Source organism: Monomorium pharaonis, chromosome 7, assembly GCF_013373865.1.
Source record: "Monomorium pharaonis isolate MP-MQ-018 chromosome 7, ASM1337386v2, whole genome shotgun sequence".
NCBI lineage: Eukaryota > Metazoa > Arthropoda > Insecta > Hymenoptera > Formicidae > Monomorium > Monomorium pharaonis.
This window is the reverse complement of record NC_050473.1, coordinates 11,947,321-11,966,299: the sequence shown is the minus strand read 5'-3', so window position 1 is coordinate 11,966,299 and position 18,979 is coordinate 11,947,321. Positions and strand designations below refer to the sequence as shown.

At 29.0% G+C, this 18,979-nt stretch overlaps 3 protein-coding genes across 4 annotated transcripts; all 3 read right to left on the bottom strand.

The window, feature by feature from the left end:
• Nucleotides 1–1,764: 1,764 nt before the first annotated feature.
• LOC118646611 (probable cytochrome P450 304a1) lies at nucleotides 1,765–6,884 on the bottom strand. Its single transcript, XM_036289883.1, has 7 exons — nucleotides 6,137–6,884; nucleotides 4,998–5,249; nucleotides 4,644–4,816; nucleotides 4,294–4,563; nucleotides 3,617–3,906; nucleotides 2,187–2,443; nucleotides 1,765–2,053 (listed from the first exon to the last, which is right to left on the bottom strand). The coding sequence occupies exons 1-7, from the start codon at nucleotides 6,225–6,227 to the stop codon at nucleotides 1,875–1,877; spliced, it is 1,512 nt and encodes a 503-aa protein (XP_036145776.1). The 5' UTR covers nucleotides 6,228–6,884; the 3' UTR covers nucleotides 1,765–1,874.
• Nucleotides 6,885–10,137: 3,253 nt separating this feature from the next.
• LOC105840914 (probable cytochrome P450 304a1) lies at nucleotides 10,138–15,335 on the bottom strand. Its single transcript, XM_036289825.1, is given in 7 exon segments — nucleotides 10,138–10,426; nucleotides 10,560–10,816; nucleotides 11,990–12,279; nucleotides 12,667–12,936; nucleotides 13,017–13,189; nucleotides 13,401–13,652; nucleotides 13,931–15,335. Coding segments are annotated over 7 exon segments (1,509 nt in total). The 5' UTR covers nucleotides 14,019–15,335; the 3' UTR covers nucleotides 10,138–10,247.
• A 512-nt stretch (nucleotides 15,336–15,847) lies between these two features.
• Nucleotides 15,848–18,841, bottom strand: LOC105838181 (TELO2-interacting protein 2). Of its 2 annotated transcripts, none has more exons than XM_012683547.2 (6): nucleotides 18,578–18,841; nucleotides 17,693–18,456; nucleotides 17,467–17,595; nucleotides 17,221–17,385; nucleotides 16,940–17,146; nucleotides 15,848–16,832 (listed from the first exon to the last, which is right to left on the bottom strand). In XM_012683547.2, the coding sequence occupies exons 2-6, from the start codon at nucleotides 18,227–18,229 to the stop codon at nucleotides 16,563–16,565; spliced, it is 1,308 nt and encodes a 435-aa protein (XP_012539001.1). In that variant the 5' UTR covers nucleotides 18,230–18,456; nucleotides 18,578–18,841; the 3' UTR covers nucleotides 15,848–16,562. The 2 variants fall into 2 exon arrangements, with proteins under 2 accessions (XP_012539001.1, XP_012538992.1); XM_012683538.2 differs by having other exon boundaries at nucleotides 17,693–18,422.
• Between the last annotated feature and the right edge of the window lie 138 nt (nucleotides 18,842–18,979).

The window sequence follows — 18,979 nt, the reverse complement described above, 5'->3', positions numbered from 1 at the left end:
CTTGGTTTTCAACTTTGAGTATGTATACATGGAGGAGGAATGCCAGCACTGAAAGTGTGTCCAAGATCTGTGCGAGAGAGAAAGATGATATACCTTTCTCTCTCGCACAGATCTTGGACACACTTTCGGTCTACATGAAACCATAGCAATTTCTCCTCCATGTATATATACTCAAAGGTTTTCAACATCATTGCTTTATTTGTTTTTAAAACACTTACCAATCACATTTACCGCTCTATAATATGCGATCAGCAAAATTTGAAATGCTTATTTAAAAAATTTGATTTTTACATTTGCATCTTTTATTTTTCACGGAAAAAAAGATTTAGTTCACATAGTTCACCAGAAATATTTAGTTGTAAGCAATATTTAGTTATGTGCATTATTTAGTTATCTTTAAACAATAATTATGCGTATGGTCATCGTTTAAATATAACTAGATTGATATGACTTTTGACTTTAGTATGTCAACTATATCAATGTAGTTGCGCGAAATCTGGTTGTATTAGTAACCAGTACATTCCACATAGCACGGAATATTACAGTAATATCGCAGCGAAAATACAACAATATTACATATTACAGTAAAACATTACAAAAATATTATTGACATATTACACGTTTATATATAACATTAAAATATTAGATTATACATATAAATTATATGTTTATCTCTTAGTGTTATTACGAGCAATATCCGCCAAACAAGGACGATGCCTTTCAAATAATGAAGAAGTACCGGGTTCTCAGCATTCTGATTATTGCGCGAAAACGGGACATTTTTACAACTAGTTATCTTGTTTTTTTTTTAATTATTTGTGTGTAGTATTAATTTTATTAAATATTTAATTGGATTTAATTTTTGGAAAATTATTTCCTTTTGAACTAACCACTTTAATTCAGTTTTTTTAAAATATTTGTAATTAGCATCAAGTTTATTGGGTATTTGAATATATTTAATTAGATTTAGTTTTTCAAAATTTATTTGATTTAGAACCAGCTATTTTTATTAAGTTTTTTAAATATTTGTAATTAGTATTAAGTTTATTGGATATTAATTAGATTTAATTAGATTTAATTGTTCAAAAATTATTTCTTTTTGAAACTAATTACTTTAATCGAGTTTTCTAAAATATTAGTAATTAGTACAATTTTATTGGGTATTTAATTTGGTTTAATTTAAAATTAAACATTCATTACTAAAGAATTGTTTTAATGGTTATATCTCGCAAACGGTTGAACTAAAAACAAATGCAAAATCACTGCAAACAGCTACATACGATTTTGAATCGTATCCCGCAAGCGGATTTAAGGTATCTTTAAAATTAAAAAATTTACCACTAATACATTATTACATATGTAACACAGTATTACATTTGTAATGCAACCCGAAAGAATCTTTTTTGTATTTCTTAGTATGGCACGTCATAATTATTTCAAATTGTAATATTATACATTTGAATAATATACAATACAATACTGTCCTTTAGTTTTTCTTTTTCAACTAGCTTAATAAAAAATTGCGCGCAAAAAACTTAATAAATTAAAATTTCAATTTTGTTAACAACCAATTTTGCATCTAATTATATATTAAAGATCAAGTTTTTTCACAACAAATTTTTTATGATTTAAAAAAACTTTTCGGTTTTTTTAAAATTAAATTAAATTACGCATATAATATAAAGAAAAATATAAACATATGTGTTTTTTCCGATCAAAATAAAATTTTATTGTTATTAAATGGAAGATAATTTCTAACTCATATATAGTTATACTTTTTATTATTGTATCATAATTTATACATATCACAAGGTAATTGGTTTAATTAGTAACATCTTACTTATTGACATTACTAATCGAGAGAACAACAAATATTAACATGATTCAAAGCGTATCCATAGATCTTTGGGAAGGACGATTATACCCGAATCCTTATCCTCGAGGCTCGATGGTTGACCCTCAACAAAAAAAAAGTTGAAGTTCTGTAGCAAAAGAACCAATGTCCCAAATATATTATATCTAGAATAAGTTTCACCTGGACATAATCGATGACCTAGATAAAAGTACAGAGAGAAAATTATTCTTATTGTCATTATTAAAACTAATGTAATAATACTTTATACGTACAAAGTTCAGTAAAATTGATTAATCTTTATTAGATAGATTATGTATGTACATCAACTTACCGAAACCGAAAGAAAGCGAAGTATCTTTGGCTAATTGCCCATCTTCCTTCAGAAATCTTTCCGGTCTAAAAACTTCAGGATCGCCCCACAAGTCAGGATCATGATGCATTGCTGCCAAGTTAGTGAAAATCGGAGTGTTTTCAGGTATCTCGTAGCAGCCTAAAGTGGTTTTTCTTGTACATCTATGTACTATGCCAAGAGGCGCGATTGTTTCAATTCTTAACGTTTCTCGTATTACTGCTTCCAAGTAAGGCAAACTAAAATAAAATAAGAATACTTTATATAATTATTTTTTATGTCTATACTGTGTTAAACGTAATAAAATTGAAATTAAATTTATGCTAACATGTGAAAATAATAGTAACATTTCTAACGTTAAAAGAGAAACTAATATTAACTTCTTATATAAGGATAAGATAAACTAAACCGATTTTGTAGCATCATGCAACATATTATAATACATTTCTTTCTTTTCTTTCCTAAATTAAGCATAAATGTTATATATTTTTATTAACTACATATTTGAAATTGTTTTAAAAAGCATTAATAAATTAAAATATAATTATTTTCTTTTTTACTAAAATTAAAAATAATAAAGTGATAAATAATATGAATTATTGAAAAACATTGTTGCATCCGTTAGATTGGTCAGCTGTTTAGAGCTTGACAATGCGAGCAAACAACGAGTGGAATTTCGGTCTCGCGCTTAGACGGACGTTTTTGAGTGAAACGCTTGTATTCCTTACTAATAAAGTCTTTTGTATTACTCAAAGTATGAGTGTTTCTTATTTATGTCCACGTTCGCATGTAACAATATCTTTTTCATAATCAATATAAAAATTTTTTTAATAAAATTGGGGATACATAATAATTTAAGATATATATATAATATTTTTTACACACATATATTTTTAAAATACATTTATTATACATTTTCATTTATATATATTTTTTAACATTAACGTTGTTTAACAAAGTTATTAACAAAGTTATATCTCCATTTTAACTGTAACTGACAGATTATATTACTTTTCTGCCTTTTTTATTTGGATTATCTTTCTTTCTTATTTCATCACGAGAAAAATCTTTTACATTTTGAACATCTTTTTTACACCATTAGAAGATAACAAATTACAACCATAGATATTTTCGCGATCACGTACCGGTGCACTGAAGAGGACTCGAATTGTAAACCGGAACGTGCCGCGTTTAACATCAACCTAAATAAATTACTTGCACATTTGTATTCAGTGCTGGCTCTTATTGGTAATTTTTTTCTTTAACGTATATTTTTTTATAAACTGCAGAATCTTAATTTGCGGTATTATATGTTCATTTGATATTAACGTTATCGTTTTTGTTCTTTATTTCTTATTTATTGACGTAATTAAAAAATAATTATCATTTCATAAATTGTACATATAACTTACTTTTTTCTATCTTCCCATGTAGCCAATCGTCCGATTCCAATAACATTATCTATCTCATTTCTTACTTTCTCCATTATTCTGGGATGGTGCATCAAATATTTGAGAATATGAGTAGTAACGCCTGATATCCCAACAAAAGCGGGAAACATCATATCAACTAACAAAATGATCAATTGTTCTTCCGTGAAACTATTCGACTTGTCGTCTTCGTTTAATTTCTTTAGATATCTATCGATGAATCCCCGTTCATCATTCTCGCTCATAAAATTTTTTTGATATGTCAGATATTCCTAACAAAATACAAACATATTTTTAATGCTTCATTATTTTAGTTAGTATTTATAATCTATGTTCATTAATTCCATTAAAATTTAAAGATATAGAATTTAAAAAAACATCTAAAAACACATGTAATAAATAAAATAAGAAAAAATTATTTGTAATAAATATAAAATTTATTGAAGGGAAGATTTGGCTTTATGTACTGCATTTTCTTAGTTTGATATAAAAAATTAAATTTAAATTCTGTACGATTAAATGAGTCATTGTATTATTTAAACTGAAAATTTTAAGAACATATTTTTTAAGCACAGTAATATATACCCAGTAGTTTATTTAATAATATTAAAATTTCACACGTAAACTTCAATAATATAATGCTTCATCAAATAGCATACCTTGACGATATTATTTAACGTATTGCTTGCCTTCATATGGTTTTTGTAGCCAAACATATTGCCGAAGTGTTTTAAGAACGGGTGCTGGAAAATGGCACCACCGGTTGTATCATTTGACTTTCCGAACAAAACAGCCGCACGACAGAGACGTCGAGGTATATCATGTTCGCTTCTGTCAAATCTATGACCGAACATAACGTTCCATATATTGTTACCCGCCGACGCGTATAGAATATCCGGGAAGAGCGCTAAATTACCCTTCAATATTTGCTAAAATAACAAAATTTTTTCTTTGTCTGATTTTCTATTTTTCTTCACTAAAAGATTATTATACTTTACAATAGTCATACTTTCTCTTCATCATAAATAGGTCCGTTTTTCATTATATCAAGGAGTAAAGTCATCTCATCCATGATTTCGCTTTCGAGCTTTTCCTGGCGTCGACCGAATCCAAAGTCGCGCATATGACGGAGGGCAAATCTCCTCTGTTCATGCCATTTCGGACCGTCGACAAAAAAAATACCTGTGTAGAATTTTATAATGTATTTATTTGATATTCTGTCATAAAAAAATTTTTACATTATCACGTAAATGCATACAATTTCAAAAAGAAATATAAGTAATTCTACACGTAAGAGAATTACATACTGCATATATGCAAAAAAATGTATAAATAATTGTATTTTTTTGCCGCATTTTATTACCTAATTCTTTCCCAAAAGCTCTATCTTTTAGAAAATCCGCATTTGTAATTCGCCCATCAAATTCATCTCGACCGAGTACTTCTTTTATGCTTTTATAATCGTTCACTATTATCACAAAGAAACTACCCATATAGCAGCTGATAATCTTCGAGTTCAATTTCTTGACATAATAGTTGAGGGTCAAATGTGGGAATTTATAGTTTCCCCATAACAATAGCCAGTAGGATCCTCCTATCGGAACTCTTATAATACCTATCTCGGATAAATTTAAAAAATGGAAACAATAATTATAATAACACAATTTATTTGAAATAACTTAAATAAAATTTTATCAATGTCACAAAAATATTTATTAAAGAATATAGTATGTGGATATATATTCTGCATAAAATGTCGGATTAAAAAGATTTAAAAAATATTAACATTTTGCAAAAAGCAGAATTCGAAAATATTAGATCAAATTTAATTAAAAATCTAAATTCTGTTTTTTGAGGATTCAATTCATTTCAAATATTAATTCTTGCAATTAAAAGTATTCACTTGACTCTAAACTTGACATTCTTTGCATTCAATCGCAATAAGAGGCATTCAAATGAATGCGAACCCTCGCATTAAAAAAGATTCACTTCTTCTGCTTTGTTATCAGATTCAGAGTTCATGGTTCTATTCTCAATGTCGCACTGAAAAGTATTGACTACAATCTAATCCGAGATTTTTGCAAAGCAGAATTCACCATAAAGTTTTGTGAATACAAAACACTATTTTTGAATAGCAGAGTATATATTTCTACTGAAAAAAATCACGTCACGAAATTACATAACGAAATTACGTAACAAATCACGTAATTAACGCCGACCAAACACGTAACAAAATGTTTTAAATTGTTACCTAATTTTGTTATGTGATTTCGTGACGTGATTTTTTTTCAGTAGAGATATACATATTATTATATATTTTATATATATATATGCAATAAATAAACATACAATATAATATATAAAAACTTTTTATAATTTGAATCAGAGAAAGAATATTCAATGTAATAATAATAACAATGTAATATGATTTAATACCGCAAACTGGAAGGAATCGAAATTAAAAACAAGTTTAGCAATTTATATTAATCTTATTTGACTTACCTGGAGGTGTATTAGGCGGTTTGTCGTAAGCAAATCTATATAATTTATATACCAAAAGAAGTGTAAATATTACGATTAAAAGCGGCGACATGATTTGAACAGAATAAAGTTACTAAATAATTGGTTCATGGATCTGTATAGCTTTTTAAGTCGTTTTTACGCAACAACTGCAGGCGGGAAGGGAAGATAAGATAGATTTGAACTGATGGATATAACATGTCCTCAGTTTAATTATATTCTTCCCCCGATGATAACAGTTACTGTGCTATTAATAATAAACAATAATGGGTAAAGTAAAATTTTTTTAACAATTTTTCTCAGAATTGGAATCAAAATAAAAGATGTAATTAGAACAAATATTTGCATAAGACGTTACTTTTAACTTTTGATCTTATTTACGTAAAACAATAAATGGTTACGCTTTTAAAAAACAGATCTATTAGTCTGAAAATATAGATAGTATAAGAATGTAAAAGATAAACATTTAACACTTTCAGTACACTAAATTTTTATAATTATCATTTTGTAAAAAAACTGCAAAATTTTGACTGCAGAATTTGTTAAATGGTTTATAACTTAATACCCATACAATGAATTAATACTTTATATTATATAGATAGTTTTTTTCAAACAGTCAAATCCCGAGGAATTGGTTTTGTTTCTTTTGTTTAAATGAGTTCCAATTAGGATTCATCTATTTATTTAGACATGTATCCCAAGCATTGTTCAGTTTAAGACTGAAAGTATTACGAAAAAATAAATATTATAAGTTATTCCATTAATGAAATAAATGCTTAATAATTAGTTTCTAAAAACAAGTCTGATTAATTTAAAAACAAAAGACCATAAAAAATAAATATTTAAAAAATCAAATTATTATGCGCCAGAAAATAAATTAGTAATTAGTTGTTAAAAACCAGATCCGATTAATTTAAAGTATAAAGTAAAATTATAACAGTAATGATTTACTTTTTCATGAAAATGAATAACGGTAACAAGTTACTTTAAAAGAACTCAATCTTGAAATATACATATGTATAAAACTATAGATATTATACATATTCGAGTACATACGCTGCTAAATTTATACTTGGCAAGAAATATTACAATATTGATCAGATCAAAGTGCGTCTCACTGTAGATATATCGCGTGTTTGAATGAATAATCTAAAACAGAGCCGGGACTAGGGTGTGGCAAACGAGGCACTTGCCTTATGTAAAAAATTTAAAGGAGCGCAAAAATGGCAATGAAAATTTCTATATATTTTAAATTCGAATTGGTAAAGACGTCCGTACCGAAATGTAGGGAGGTCCAGGTTTGAACCTTGGTTTGGATGATATTTTTTGTTGCAATAAATTTTTTACAGTGTTTTAAAATGCTTATTAGCATCAGTATTATTAAATCTGTATGTTTGTAATGTATACCTGTACAGGTGATTATATGTCCCAATTAAATTAATATAAATATATTAAATACCACTAATTAATATTATTTTTTATTATATTTTACATGCTGTAAAAGAAAAATGTTTTTGTTAATTCAAGGGCCGCAATTTTTCTTTTGCCTTGGGCGCCGAAATGTCTAGTCCCGGCTCTAATCTAAAATTAGAATTAGAAACTGTTGATTAAAATTATCGCGAAACTTATAAATATTTGTCTCGATTTTCACGATTAAAAATATTCGATATTCAAGAATATACTTTATATTTTATAACAAAGAATCACTAATAATATATGATAAGAGATACGTGACAAGAGATACGTGATAAGAGATAATTAAACACAAACAAAAACACCAATTTTTTGTACTTGACAATATCAAGACAAGATTTACTATTTCAAGATCAAGAAAAATCAATCAAGATTTTTGATTCTTGACAAGAAATTATAATTATACATTTTATGGGTAGGTGTATGTATGTGTGTCGTATATGTGCATAATTAAAATACATAAAATTTGATTAAAATTGTCAATGACACGTAAAAATTTTTTATTAAAAGATCTTATACATCTTTATGTATTAGATGAATTTTTTCATTTAAACTGTATATAAACTAGGATTAAAGAGATAGCAGACTTCTGGCAGAATCATCATTCATTTTGTTTCTATGATTACAAATAAAAAGTGCCGCTGTTGAAAATAATCTCTCTGATGGAACCGATGTAGCAGGAATAGATAAAAAGTCACGGGTTATTCGAAATAAACATCGCAAACGCGATCACATTTGTTGCGGAGCTTGGTTTTCAACTTTGAGTATGTATACATGGAGGAGGAATGCCAGCACTGAAAGTGTGTCCAAGATCTGTGCGAGAGAGAAAGATGATATACCTTTCTCTCTCGCACAGATCTTGGACACACTTTCGGTCTACATGAAACCATAGCAATTTCTCCTCCATGTATATATACTCAAAGGTTTTCAACATCATTGCTTTATTTGTTTTTAAAACACTTACCAATCACATTTACCGCTCTATAATATGCGATCAGCAAAATTTGAAATGCTTATTTAAAAAATTTGATTTTTACATTTGCATCTTTTATTTTTCACGGAAAAAAAGATTTAGTTCACATAGTTCACCAGAAATATTTAGTTGTAAGCAATATTTAGTTATGTGCATTATTTAGTTATCTTTAAACAATAATTATGCGTATGGTCATCGTTTAAATATAACTAGATTGATATGACTTTTGACTTTAGTATGTCAACTATATCAATGTAGTTGCGCGAAATCTGGTTGTATTAGTAACCAGTACATTCCACATAGCACGGAATATTACAGTAATATCGCAGCGAAAATACAACAATATTACATATTACAGTAAAACATTACAAAAATATTATTGACATATTACACGTTTATATATAACATTAAAATATTAGATTATACATATAAATTATATGTTTATCTCTTAGTGTTATTACGAGCAATATCCGCCAAACAAGGACGATGCCTTTCAAATAATGAAGAAGTACCGGGTTCTCAGCATTCTGATTATTGCGCGAAAACGGGACATTTTTACAACTAGTTATCTTGTTTTTTTTTTAATTATTTGTGTGTAGTATTAATTTTATTAAATATTTAATTGGATTTAATTTTTGGAAAATTATTTCCTTTTGAACTAACCACTTTAATTCAGTTTTTTTAAAATATTTGTAATTAGCATCAAGTTTATTGGGTATTTGAATATATTTAATTAGATTTAGTTTTTCAAAATTTATTTGATTTAGAACCAGCTATTTTTATTAAGTTTTTTAAATATTTGTAATTAGTATTAAGTTTATTGGATATTAATTAGATTTAATTAGATTTAATTGTTCAAAAATTATTTCTTTTTGAAACTAATTACTTTAATCGAGTTTTCTAAAATATTAGTAATTAGTACAATTTTATTGGGTATTTAATTTGGTTTAATTTAAAATTAAACATTCATTACTAAAGAATTGTTTTAATGGTTATATCTCGCAAACGGTTGAACTAAAAACAAATGCAAAATCACTGCAAACAGCTACATACGATTTTGAATCGTATCCCGCAAGCGGATTTAAGGTATCTTTAAAATTAAAAAATTTACCACTAATACATTATTACATATGTAACACAGTATTACATTTGTAATGCAACCCGAAAGAATCTTTTTTGTATTTCTTAGTATGGCACGTCATAATTATTTCAAATTGTAATATTATACATTTGAATAATATACAATACAATACTGTCCTTTAGTTTTTCTTTTTCAACTAGCTTAATAAAAAATTGCGCGCAAAAAACTTAATAAATTAAAATTTCAATTTTGTTAACAACCAATTTTGCATCTAATTATATATTAAAGATCAAGTTTTTTCACAACAAATTTTTTATGATTTAAAAAAACTTTTCGGTTTTTTTAAAATTAAATTAAATTACGCATATAATATAAAGAAAAATATAAACATATGTGTTTTTTCCGATCAAAATAAAATTTTATTGTTATTAAATGGAAGATAATTTCTAACTCATATATAGTTATACTTTTTATTATTGTATCATAATTTATACATATCACAAGGTAATTGGTTTAATTAGTAACATCTTACTTATTGACATTACTAATCGAGAGAACAACAAATATTAACATGATTCAAAGCGTATCCATAGATCTTTGGGAAGGACGATTATACCCGAATCCTTATCCTCGAGGCTCGATGGTTGACCCTCAACAAAAAAAAAGTTGAAGTTCTGTAGCAAAAGAACCAATGTCCCAAATATATTATATCTAGAATAAGTTTCACCTGGACATAATCGATGACCTAGATAAAAGTACAGAGAGAAAATTATTCTTATTGTCATTATTAAAACTAATGTAATAATACTTTATACGTACAAAGTTCAGTAAAATTGATTAATCTTTATTAGATAGATTATGTATGTACATCAACTTACCGAAACCGAAAGAAAGCGAAGTATCTTTGGCTAATTGCCCATCTTCCTTCAGAAATCTTTCCGGTCTAAAAACTTCAGGATCGCCCCACAAGTCAGGATCATGATGCATTGCTGCCAAGTTAGTGAAAATCGGAGTGTTTTCAGGTATCTCGTAGCAGCCTAAAGTGGTTTTTCTTGTACATCTATGTACTATGCCAAGAGGCGCGATTGTTTCAATTCTTAACGTTTCTCGTATTACTGCTTCCAAGTAAGGCAAACTAAAATAAAATAAGAATACTTTATATAATTATTTTTTATGTCTATACTGTGTTAAACGTAATAAAATTGAAATTAAATTTATGCTAACATGTGAAAATAATAGTAACATTTCTAACGTTAAAAGAGAAACTAATATTAACTTCTTATATAAGGATAAGATAAACTAAACCGATTTTGTAGCATCATGCAACATATTATAATACATTTCTTTCTTTTCTTTCCTAAATTAAGCATAAATGTTATATATTTTTATTAACTACATATTTGAAATTGTTTTAAAAAGCATTAATAAATTAAAATATAATTATTTTCTTTTTTACTAAAATTAAAAATAATAAAGTGATAAATAATATGAATTATTGAAAAACATTGTTGCATCCGTTAGATTGGTCAGCTGTTTAGAGCTTGACAATGCGAGCAAACAACGAGTGGAATTTCGGTCTCGCGCTTAGACGGACGTTTTTGAGTGAAACGCTTGTATTCCTTACTAATAAAGTCTTTTGTATTACTCAAAGTATGAGTGTTTCTTATTTATGTCCACGTTCGCATGTAACAATATCTTTTTCATAATCAATATAAAAATTTTTTTAATAAAATTGGGGATACATAATAATTTAAGATATATATATAATATTTTTTACACACATATATTTTTAAAATACATTTATTATACATTTTCATTTATATATATTTTTTAACATTAACGTTGTTTAACAAAGTTATTAACAAAGTTATATCTCCATTTTAACTGTAACTGACAGATTATATTACTTTTCTGCCTTTTTTATTTGGATTATCTTTCTTTCTTATTTCATCACGAGAAAAATCTTTTACATTTTGAACATCTTTTTTACACCATTAGAAGATAACAAATTACAACCATAGATATTTTCGCGATCACGTACCGGTGCACTGAAGAGGACTCGAATTGTAAACCGGAACGTGCCGCGTTTAACATCAACCTAAATAAATTACTTGCACATTTGTATTCAGTGCTGGCTCTTATTGGTAATTTTTTTCTTTAACGTATATTTTTTTATAAACTGCAGAATCTTAATTTGCGGTATTATATGTTCATTTGATATTAACGTTATCGTTTTTGTTCTTTATTTCTTATTTATTGACGTAATTAAAAAATAATTATCATTTCATAAATTGTACATATAACTTACTTTTTTCTATCTTCCCATGTAGCCAATCGTCCGATTCCAATAACATTATCTATCTCATTTCTTACTTTCTCCATTATTCTGGGATGGTGCATCAAATATTTGAGAATATGAGTAGTAACGCCTGATATCCCAACAAAAGCGGGAAACATCATATCAACTAACAAAATGATCAATTGTTCTTCCGTGAAACTATTCGACTTGTCGTCTTCGTTTAATTTCTTTAGATATCTATCGATGAATCCCCGTTCATCATTCTCGCTCATAAAATTTTTTTGATATGTCAGATATTCCTAACAAAATACAAACATATTTTTAATGCTTCATTATTTTAGTTAGTATTTATAATCTATGTTCATTAATTCCATTAAAATTTAAAGATATAGAATTTAAAAAAACATCTAAAAACACATGTAATAAATAAAATAAGAAAAAATTATTTGTAATAAATATAAAATTTATTGAAGGGAAGATTTGGCTTTATGTACTGCATTTTCTTAGTTTGATATAAAAAATTAAATTTAAATTCTGTACGATTAAATGAGTCATTGTATTATTTAAACTGAAAATTTTAAGAACATATTTTTTAAGCACAGTAATATATACCCAGTAGTTTATTTAATAATATTAAAATTTCACACGTAAACTTCAATAATATAATGCTTCATCAAATAGCATACCTTGACGATATTATTTAACGTATTGCTTGCCTTCATGTGATTTTTGTAGCCGAACATATTGCCGAAGTGTTTTAAGAACGGATGTTGGAAAATGGCACCACCGGTTGTATCATTTGACTTTCCAAACAAAACAGCCGCACGACAGAGACGTCGAGGTATATCATGTTCGCTTCTGTCAAATCTATGACCGAACATAACGTTCCATATATTGTTACCCGCCGACGCGTATAGAATATCCGGGAAAAGCGCCAAATTACCCTTCAATATTTGCTAAAATAATGAAATTCTTTCTTTGTCTGATTTTCTATTTTTGTTCACTAAAAGATTATTATACTTCACAATAGTCATACTTTCTCTTCATCATAAATAGGTCCGTTTTTCATTATATCAAGGAGTAAAGTCATCTCATCCATGATTTCGTTTTCGAGTTTTTCTTAGCGTCGACCAAATCCAAAATCGCGCATATGACGGAGGGCAAATCTCCTCTGTTCATGCCACTTCGCGCCATCGACGAAAAATATACCTGTATATATTTTATAATACTTATTTACTATTCCATTGTAAAAGAAATTTGTTACTTATATTTTAATTAACGCGTAAATGTTTTTAACTTCCCGAAAAAATACTAGATACTTTTCACACAGAAGAATTTTATATACAGTGTAATGAACTGAAATAGTATGTGTAATAGTATATACAGTGAAAAATGACTAAATAATTATATTTTTCATTACCCAATTCCTTTCTGAAAGATCGATCTAGAATAAAATTCGCATTCGTAATTCGTCCATCGAATTCATCCCGTGCGAGTACTTCTTTCACGTTTTTGTAATCGTTCACTATTATTACGAAATGTTTTCCCATGTAACAGCTGATAATCTTGGATTTAAGTTTCTTCACATAATAGTCGATAGTCAGATGTGGAAACTTGTAATTTCCCCATAATAATAACCAGTAAGATCCTATTATCGGAAGTCTGATAATACCTACCTCACATGAGTTTCACAAACAATTAGCTTAATACAAAAGTACTCACAATAAAAAATAACTTTAATGAATTTTTCTCTACATAAGAACACGTATTTAAAATTAATACGCAATATAATATAATAAATAAAAACTTTTTATAATTTGAATTACAAGAAGATATTCAATGAATAATAATAATAAAAGCAGTGCAATGTTTTTGAAGTGTAAACTGGAAGAAGTCAATTAAAAAATAATAGTAATTTATTAATTTATATATAAATCTGATTTATGTTACCTGGTGGTGTATTAGGTGGTTTATTATAAGCAAATCTGTATAGTTTATACACCAAAAGAAGCGTAAATATCACAATCAAGAGCGACATGATTCAAATGGATCAAGCAGTAGATACTAAATGAACGTTTCGTGAATCAACTTGCGAGTTTTTAAGTTAACTTGTAATTGTAAAACGTAATAAGCCGAACACAAAGATATGAATTGCTTGATTAGACATTGCTTGCTATTGATTTAACGTGCTCTTCAATGTCAAGTCATTACGTTATCAAGTGATAGTGAATAATGAATAAAGTTATTTAAACAATTTATTTGGAATTAAAATAACGGAAACACAGTTGTTCATCATTAAAACTAAGATTATTAGAACATTATGCATAATCCGGCATTTAATGATCTTTCGACTTTGAATTGAAAATAAACGATCAAATGATTGAGTAAGCATTTAAAAAACAATGACATATATAATATAAAAAATGTAAAAGATAGATATTGCGCAGATCTAACATGGTAGTTATAAACAGAGTTGGGAAGTAACGCGTTACTTGTAACGCCGTTAACGTTTTCGTTACTTTTTTCAGTAATGATCGTTACGTTTTTATGTCTGTAACAGTAACGGTAACGTTGTTACATTTTTACAGTAACGGAATTCAGCCGTTACTTTTATCGTTACTTTAGTTCTTTCATCTATTATCTTTTATATCTGTTCAATAGATCGCGTGCTGGTGGCGCGCATTATTCTTGATTGGATAAAAATATTCCGATATAGAACGCTGGAAGTCAATGTTACATGAGAATGCCCTGTTGAAATATCCTGTTGGTGCGATGCATGAACTTTTTATTTTGAGATTTAAAAGTCTCTAGATAGTCGTCTTCAATACGCAAATACATACAATGTATAACCTATTATCTGCTAGATTATAGGTTACGTGCAATAAATGCAATTATAAAATATTTATTTTCATATTTTACAATATATTTTAAATATATGTTTAAAAAATATTCTCTACCTTATATCTTAAGCTGCATTCCGATAGTCACTGCTAGTACTAAAAGTCTAAGGCTGGTATTCATAGTCGAATCTTATTTCAAGATCGTCTCAAGTAATATCTTAAGATGCTAATACAGCTCTGTGATTGGCTGATGGCATCTTAAGACAGTACTTAAGATGATCTTAAATATAAGATCCGACTATGAATACTGGCCCATAAGTCTATAGTATATGTGTGTGTATATGAAACGTGAACTATAGATTTTCAATACTGGCAGTAAATATTGGAATGCTTATTTAACATTAATTTTTAAAAACAAAGTTTATTAAAAATTTTTGACAAAATGACATTTGTGAATTACAATATAAATTCTTATAAAGATAAATATATTTAAAAAATTAAAAATATTAATATAAACAATTAGAATAATTATTATTGAATTTAATATAACAAAGCTTGTTATATAATATTAGAAACTAGTTTAAAGTTTTAAGTTTTAATATTGATTATTAAATAATGTAATTTTATAATCTAACATTTTACTTTAGCATTTCAAAAAAGTAACAAAAAAAGTAACTAATTATTACTTTCTAAATAACGGTAACGGTAACGCGTTACTTTTTTAAAATAAGTAACGAGTAACGGTAACGCGTTAGTTTTTTAAGGTAACGTTCCCAACTCTGGTTATAAACATTACATAATAAATGCTTATTAATCAATTTTTGAAAAACAAGTTGGATGACAAGATATGAGATTGACAAGATATCAGATATGTTGTAGTCTTTAAAATTAATTTTTAAACAACAAATCCAATTAATATAAAAGTATACCTAAGTTTAAAAAATATATAAATAAATAAATAAATCTAAAGAAACATTATATAGAATAATGAATCACATCTCACAACAGAAATGATAGAACCATCCACTTCTTTTTTTTAGAGTTTAATGTGCAACTTTCAGATTATTTTATCGTCCGTACTCATTAAGCAGACAAGTAAGAGATTTGCACGCACATACAATTAAATAGATTGACTCTTTACTCTCGATTCTTCGAATTTGAAAAAATCATGTGTTTTAAAGATCCAAAGAAAAAAAGTAAAAAAAAACAATCAACACTTATACGTAATTCAATATTTATATATTAAATCTTATATGTATAATTGCTATTTTATACAATTCTTCAGATATTACATAACGATTATTCAATAACTACTTCATTACTAATTATAAATTATATAATCAATCAACTAAAAGTGTATGCGTACAACAATCTCAAAGAAGCTTGATTTTTTTTCGTAACTACGTGTGTATACATGTGTGTACACACGCACGCACACACACACACGCGCGCGCACGCACACACAAACACGCGCACGCACATACACACGCGCGCGCGCACACACATACACACCGCAAAGATTGTGGATAATAAAATAAATATATTCTAACAACAACATTTACTTTACAAATGATAGTATATGGATGTTTTTTCATCACAAATAAAATATCTAAGTACGTATTTGCTTTTCGCTCTTATCTCTGCATTATAGAGGCTTACATGAGAATATAATATCAACACATTTTCACACATTATAGAATACATTGTATATACAAATATGTAATTGTTGCACATTTCGTAAATTATTCGAAATACTTGATATCATCACCTTGGCATACGACCGGCAAATTTCTGAGTAACGAACGGATTCGGTCATCATTAATTACCCTACAGCCTACATTCGGTGACAGCTGGTACAACATGCAAATGCAATCTTCCAAAGTTTGCATGATTTCTCCATCGAGCACTGGTGTCACCGTCAGATCAAAGTGCAACTTCAAAAATATAGTATAAAGGGGAGCGCAGTGTGCAGCTACTCGCAGACGAAACATCAAAAGGAACGTCTTTGCCATCTAAGTAACAAAAATAAAAAAGTAAAGAAAAAAAGTGAAAGTAAACAAATACAAAGTTTCATTTAGTTCATATTGAATGGCGTATTATTTCTTAAGATGTATCATACCTCCAATGTCGCCTTTAATGTCCTTAAATCTGTATGATGTTCACAGTATTCAGCAAGTATGCGAATGAGCACTCCGCACCATTTGGCACAGCCTATATTTGTAATAAGCTGAGGTAAACTTAACATGTATGCACGCCGTAATTCAATGTTCTGCTCAAATTCCATGTTCTGTATCAAGGTAGAGAGAACTTCATCGCGTGTCGTCCACTGTAAGGTAACAAATTATAACAATATTTAGTATTGAAGTATGACTTCTAATAATCTTGTGAGAATAGCATTACCTCAAAGAGATTTATAGTATTATTATCCCAATGTTCCATAGTAGCTAAAAGACTGGCCATACAGTAATACAAAGGAATAACGTATTTTGCTTCCTTTTGATGAGTCAAGAGTTCCAAAGCATGATAAATCAGTTTGGCATAACCAGAATCTACCAATCCTTTTTTCTAAAATATTTTTAAAAAATAATTCGATACTTGTTAAGATACAGTATACATACTATATATATAGGACTAAGCTCTTCTTACCATATGAGAATGCAGTATGATCCGATGAACACATTCCAAGCCTATTAACACATTATCTGGGAAATAGTCGTCAAGAATAATTAGTGCAGTGGGCAAAACATCTCCAATATAATTAAACAAAAGTAGGTTCTGTGGAAAAAGAAGAAACCATATATTAGCAAACAATATAACATATAATAACATTATTATACATAAAATAATAAGATCAATACAAAACTGGACTCACTTCTGCTACTTGTACAATCCATTTGTAACACGCTACAGCCGATGGATAAGTTTTCCAAGTATCTTTTAATAATTTTGGTCTTAATGTCAGCAGCAAATTAGGAAAATTTTCTTTATCCGACAAAAACTGGGAAATCTTTTCACAGCCGTACAGATCGCAGAAAAGAGCGAGCAATTCTTTGGAAATGGAAACACATTCGGCTGTGTTCCAAACATTCCTCTCGCCGTGCTCTCCTATGAGCAACACTAGATTTATGCTGAATGTTCTGGCCATATCTGTGCAACAATTGATTTGCAAGCGCTTTTCTCTGCAACTGCTGCAGATGTATTGCAGCATGGATCTGACATTATGCAGGTTTCTCTCCACAACAAGCCTGTACTCCCTGAAGTCCTTCTCCTCGCACGGACGTTCTGCTCCGACTGTTCTCTGTGGCGCAAAACTCCTCTGAATCAAGTCTATGCATGGTACCCACGAGGAATCCTCCCAGAAGTCACCTCTAATTTTTAGAGCTTCTAGCTCCTTCAGCAGATCATCCATTCTTGCGTATACCGAAACCAATCGAGTGATACGTCTTTGCACTTGCGCAAGTCAATCTATCTAGACGTACTTCAAACAGAGATCACTTTTTCGAATGACCAACCGTCTCGGCCATTTAGGCAATATTTCTTTCATTTCCGGAAGGAAAACTCAAAACTCTCAAGGTGCTGTCTCGGTTGCCAAGTTGGTCGATCTGCGGACAATCGTGAGTGGAACCATGTTAAGTTCTGGAACGGTTAGATTTTAATTTCGCCGATTTCGCGAGAATGTTTTGCCGACCAGAATATCGTAACGGTCTCGATGTGATGTGTGTTTCTGTGTATCCATCGTCCGGAAAATCGTACTTACCGAGATTGTGCACCGGCTTGGATTATGTTCGTCGGTCGGTCGGTCGGTCAGTCAGATAGTCGCTCACGACGGGTGCAACGTGACGCAGTTGAAAACGCAACGGGTACGGACACCGAACACGAGCAGGCAGATGCGATCGCCGCATCGAACACAAGCCACGAGTATCAGAGACGCTCACGGGGACATAAAAGAGCCCATGTCGCCTATAAAATAACCGAATACACAGGAATGTGCAGCACTCGGACGTCGAGTCGGGATCATGATGTATTTATGATATAGTAGCGTTACGTTTGTAATTCGTACGATATCTCGCGAACGCCACGATCGATACGTCGCGGCGATACACCCGGTCACGTGGCCACGTGTTCCTCTCGCGATTCTCGTTCGAGATCCATCAATTGA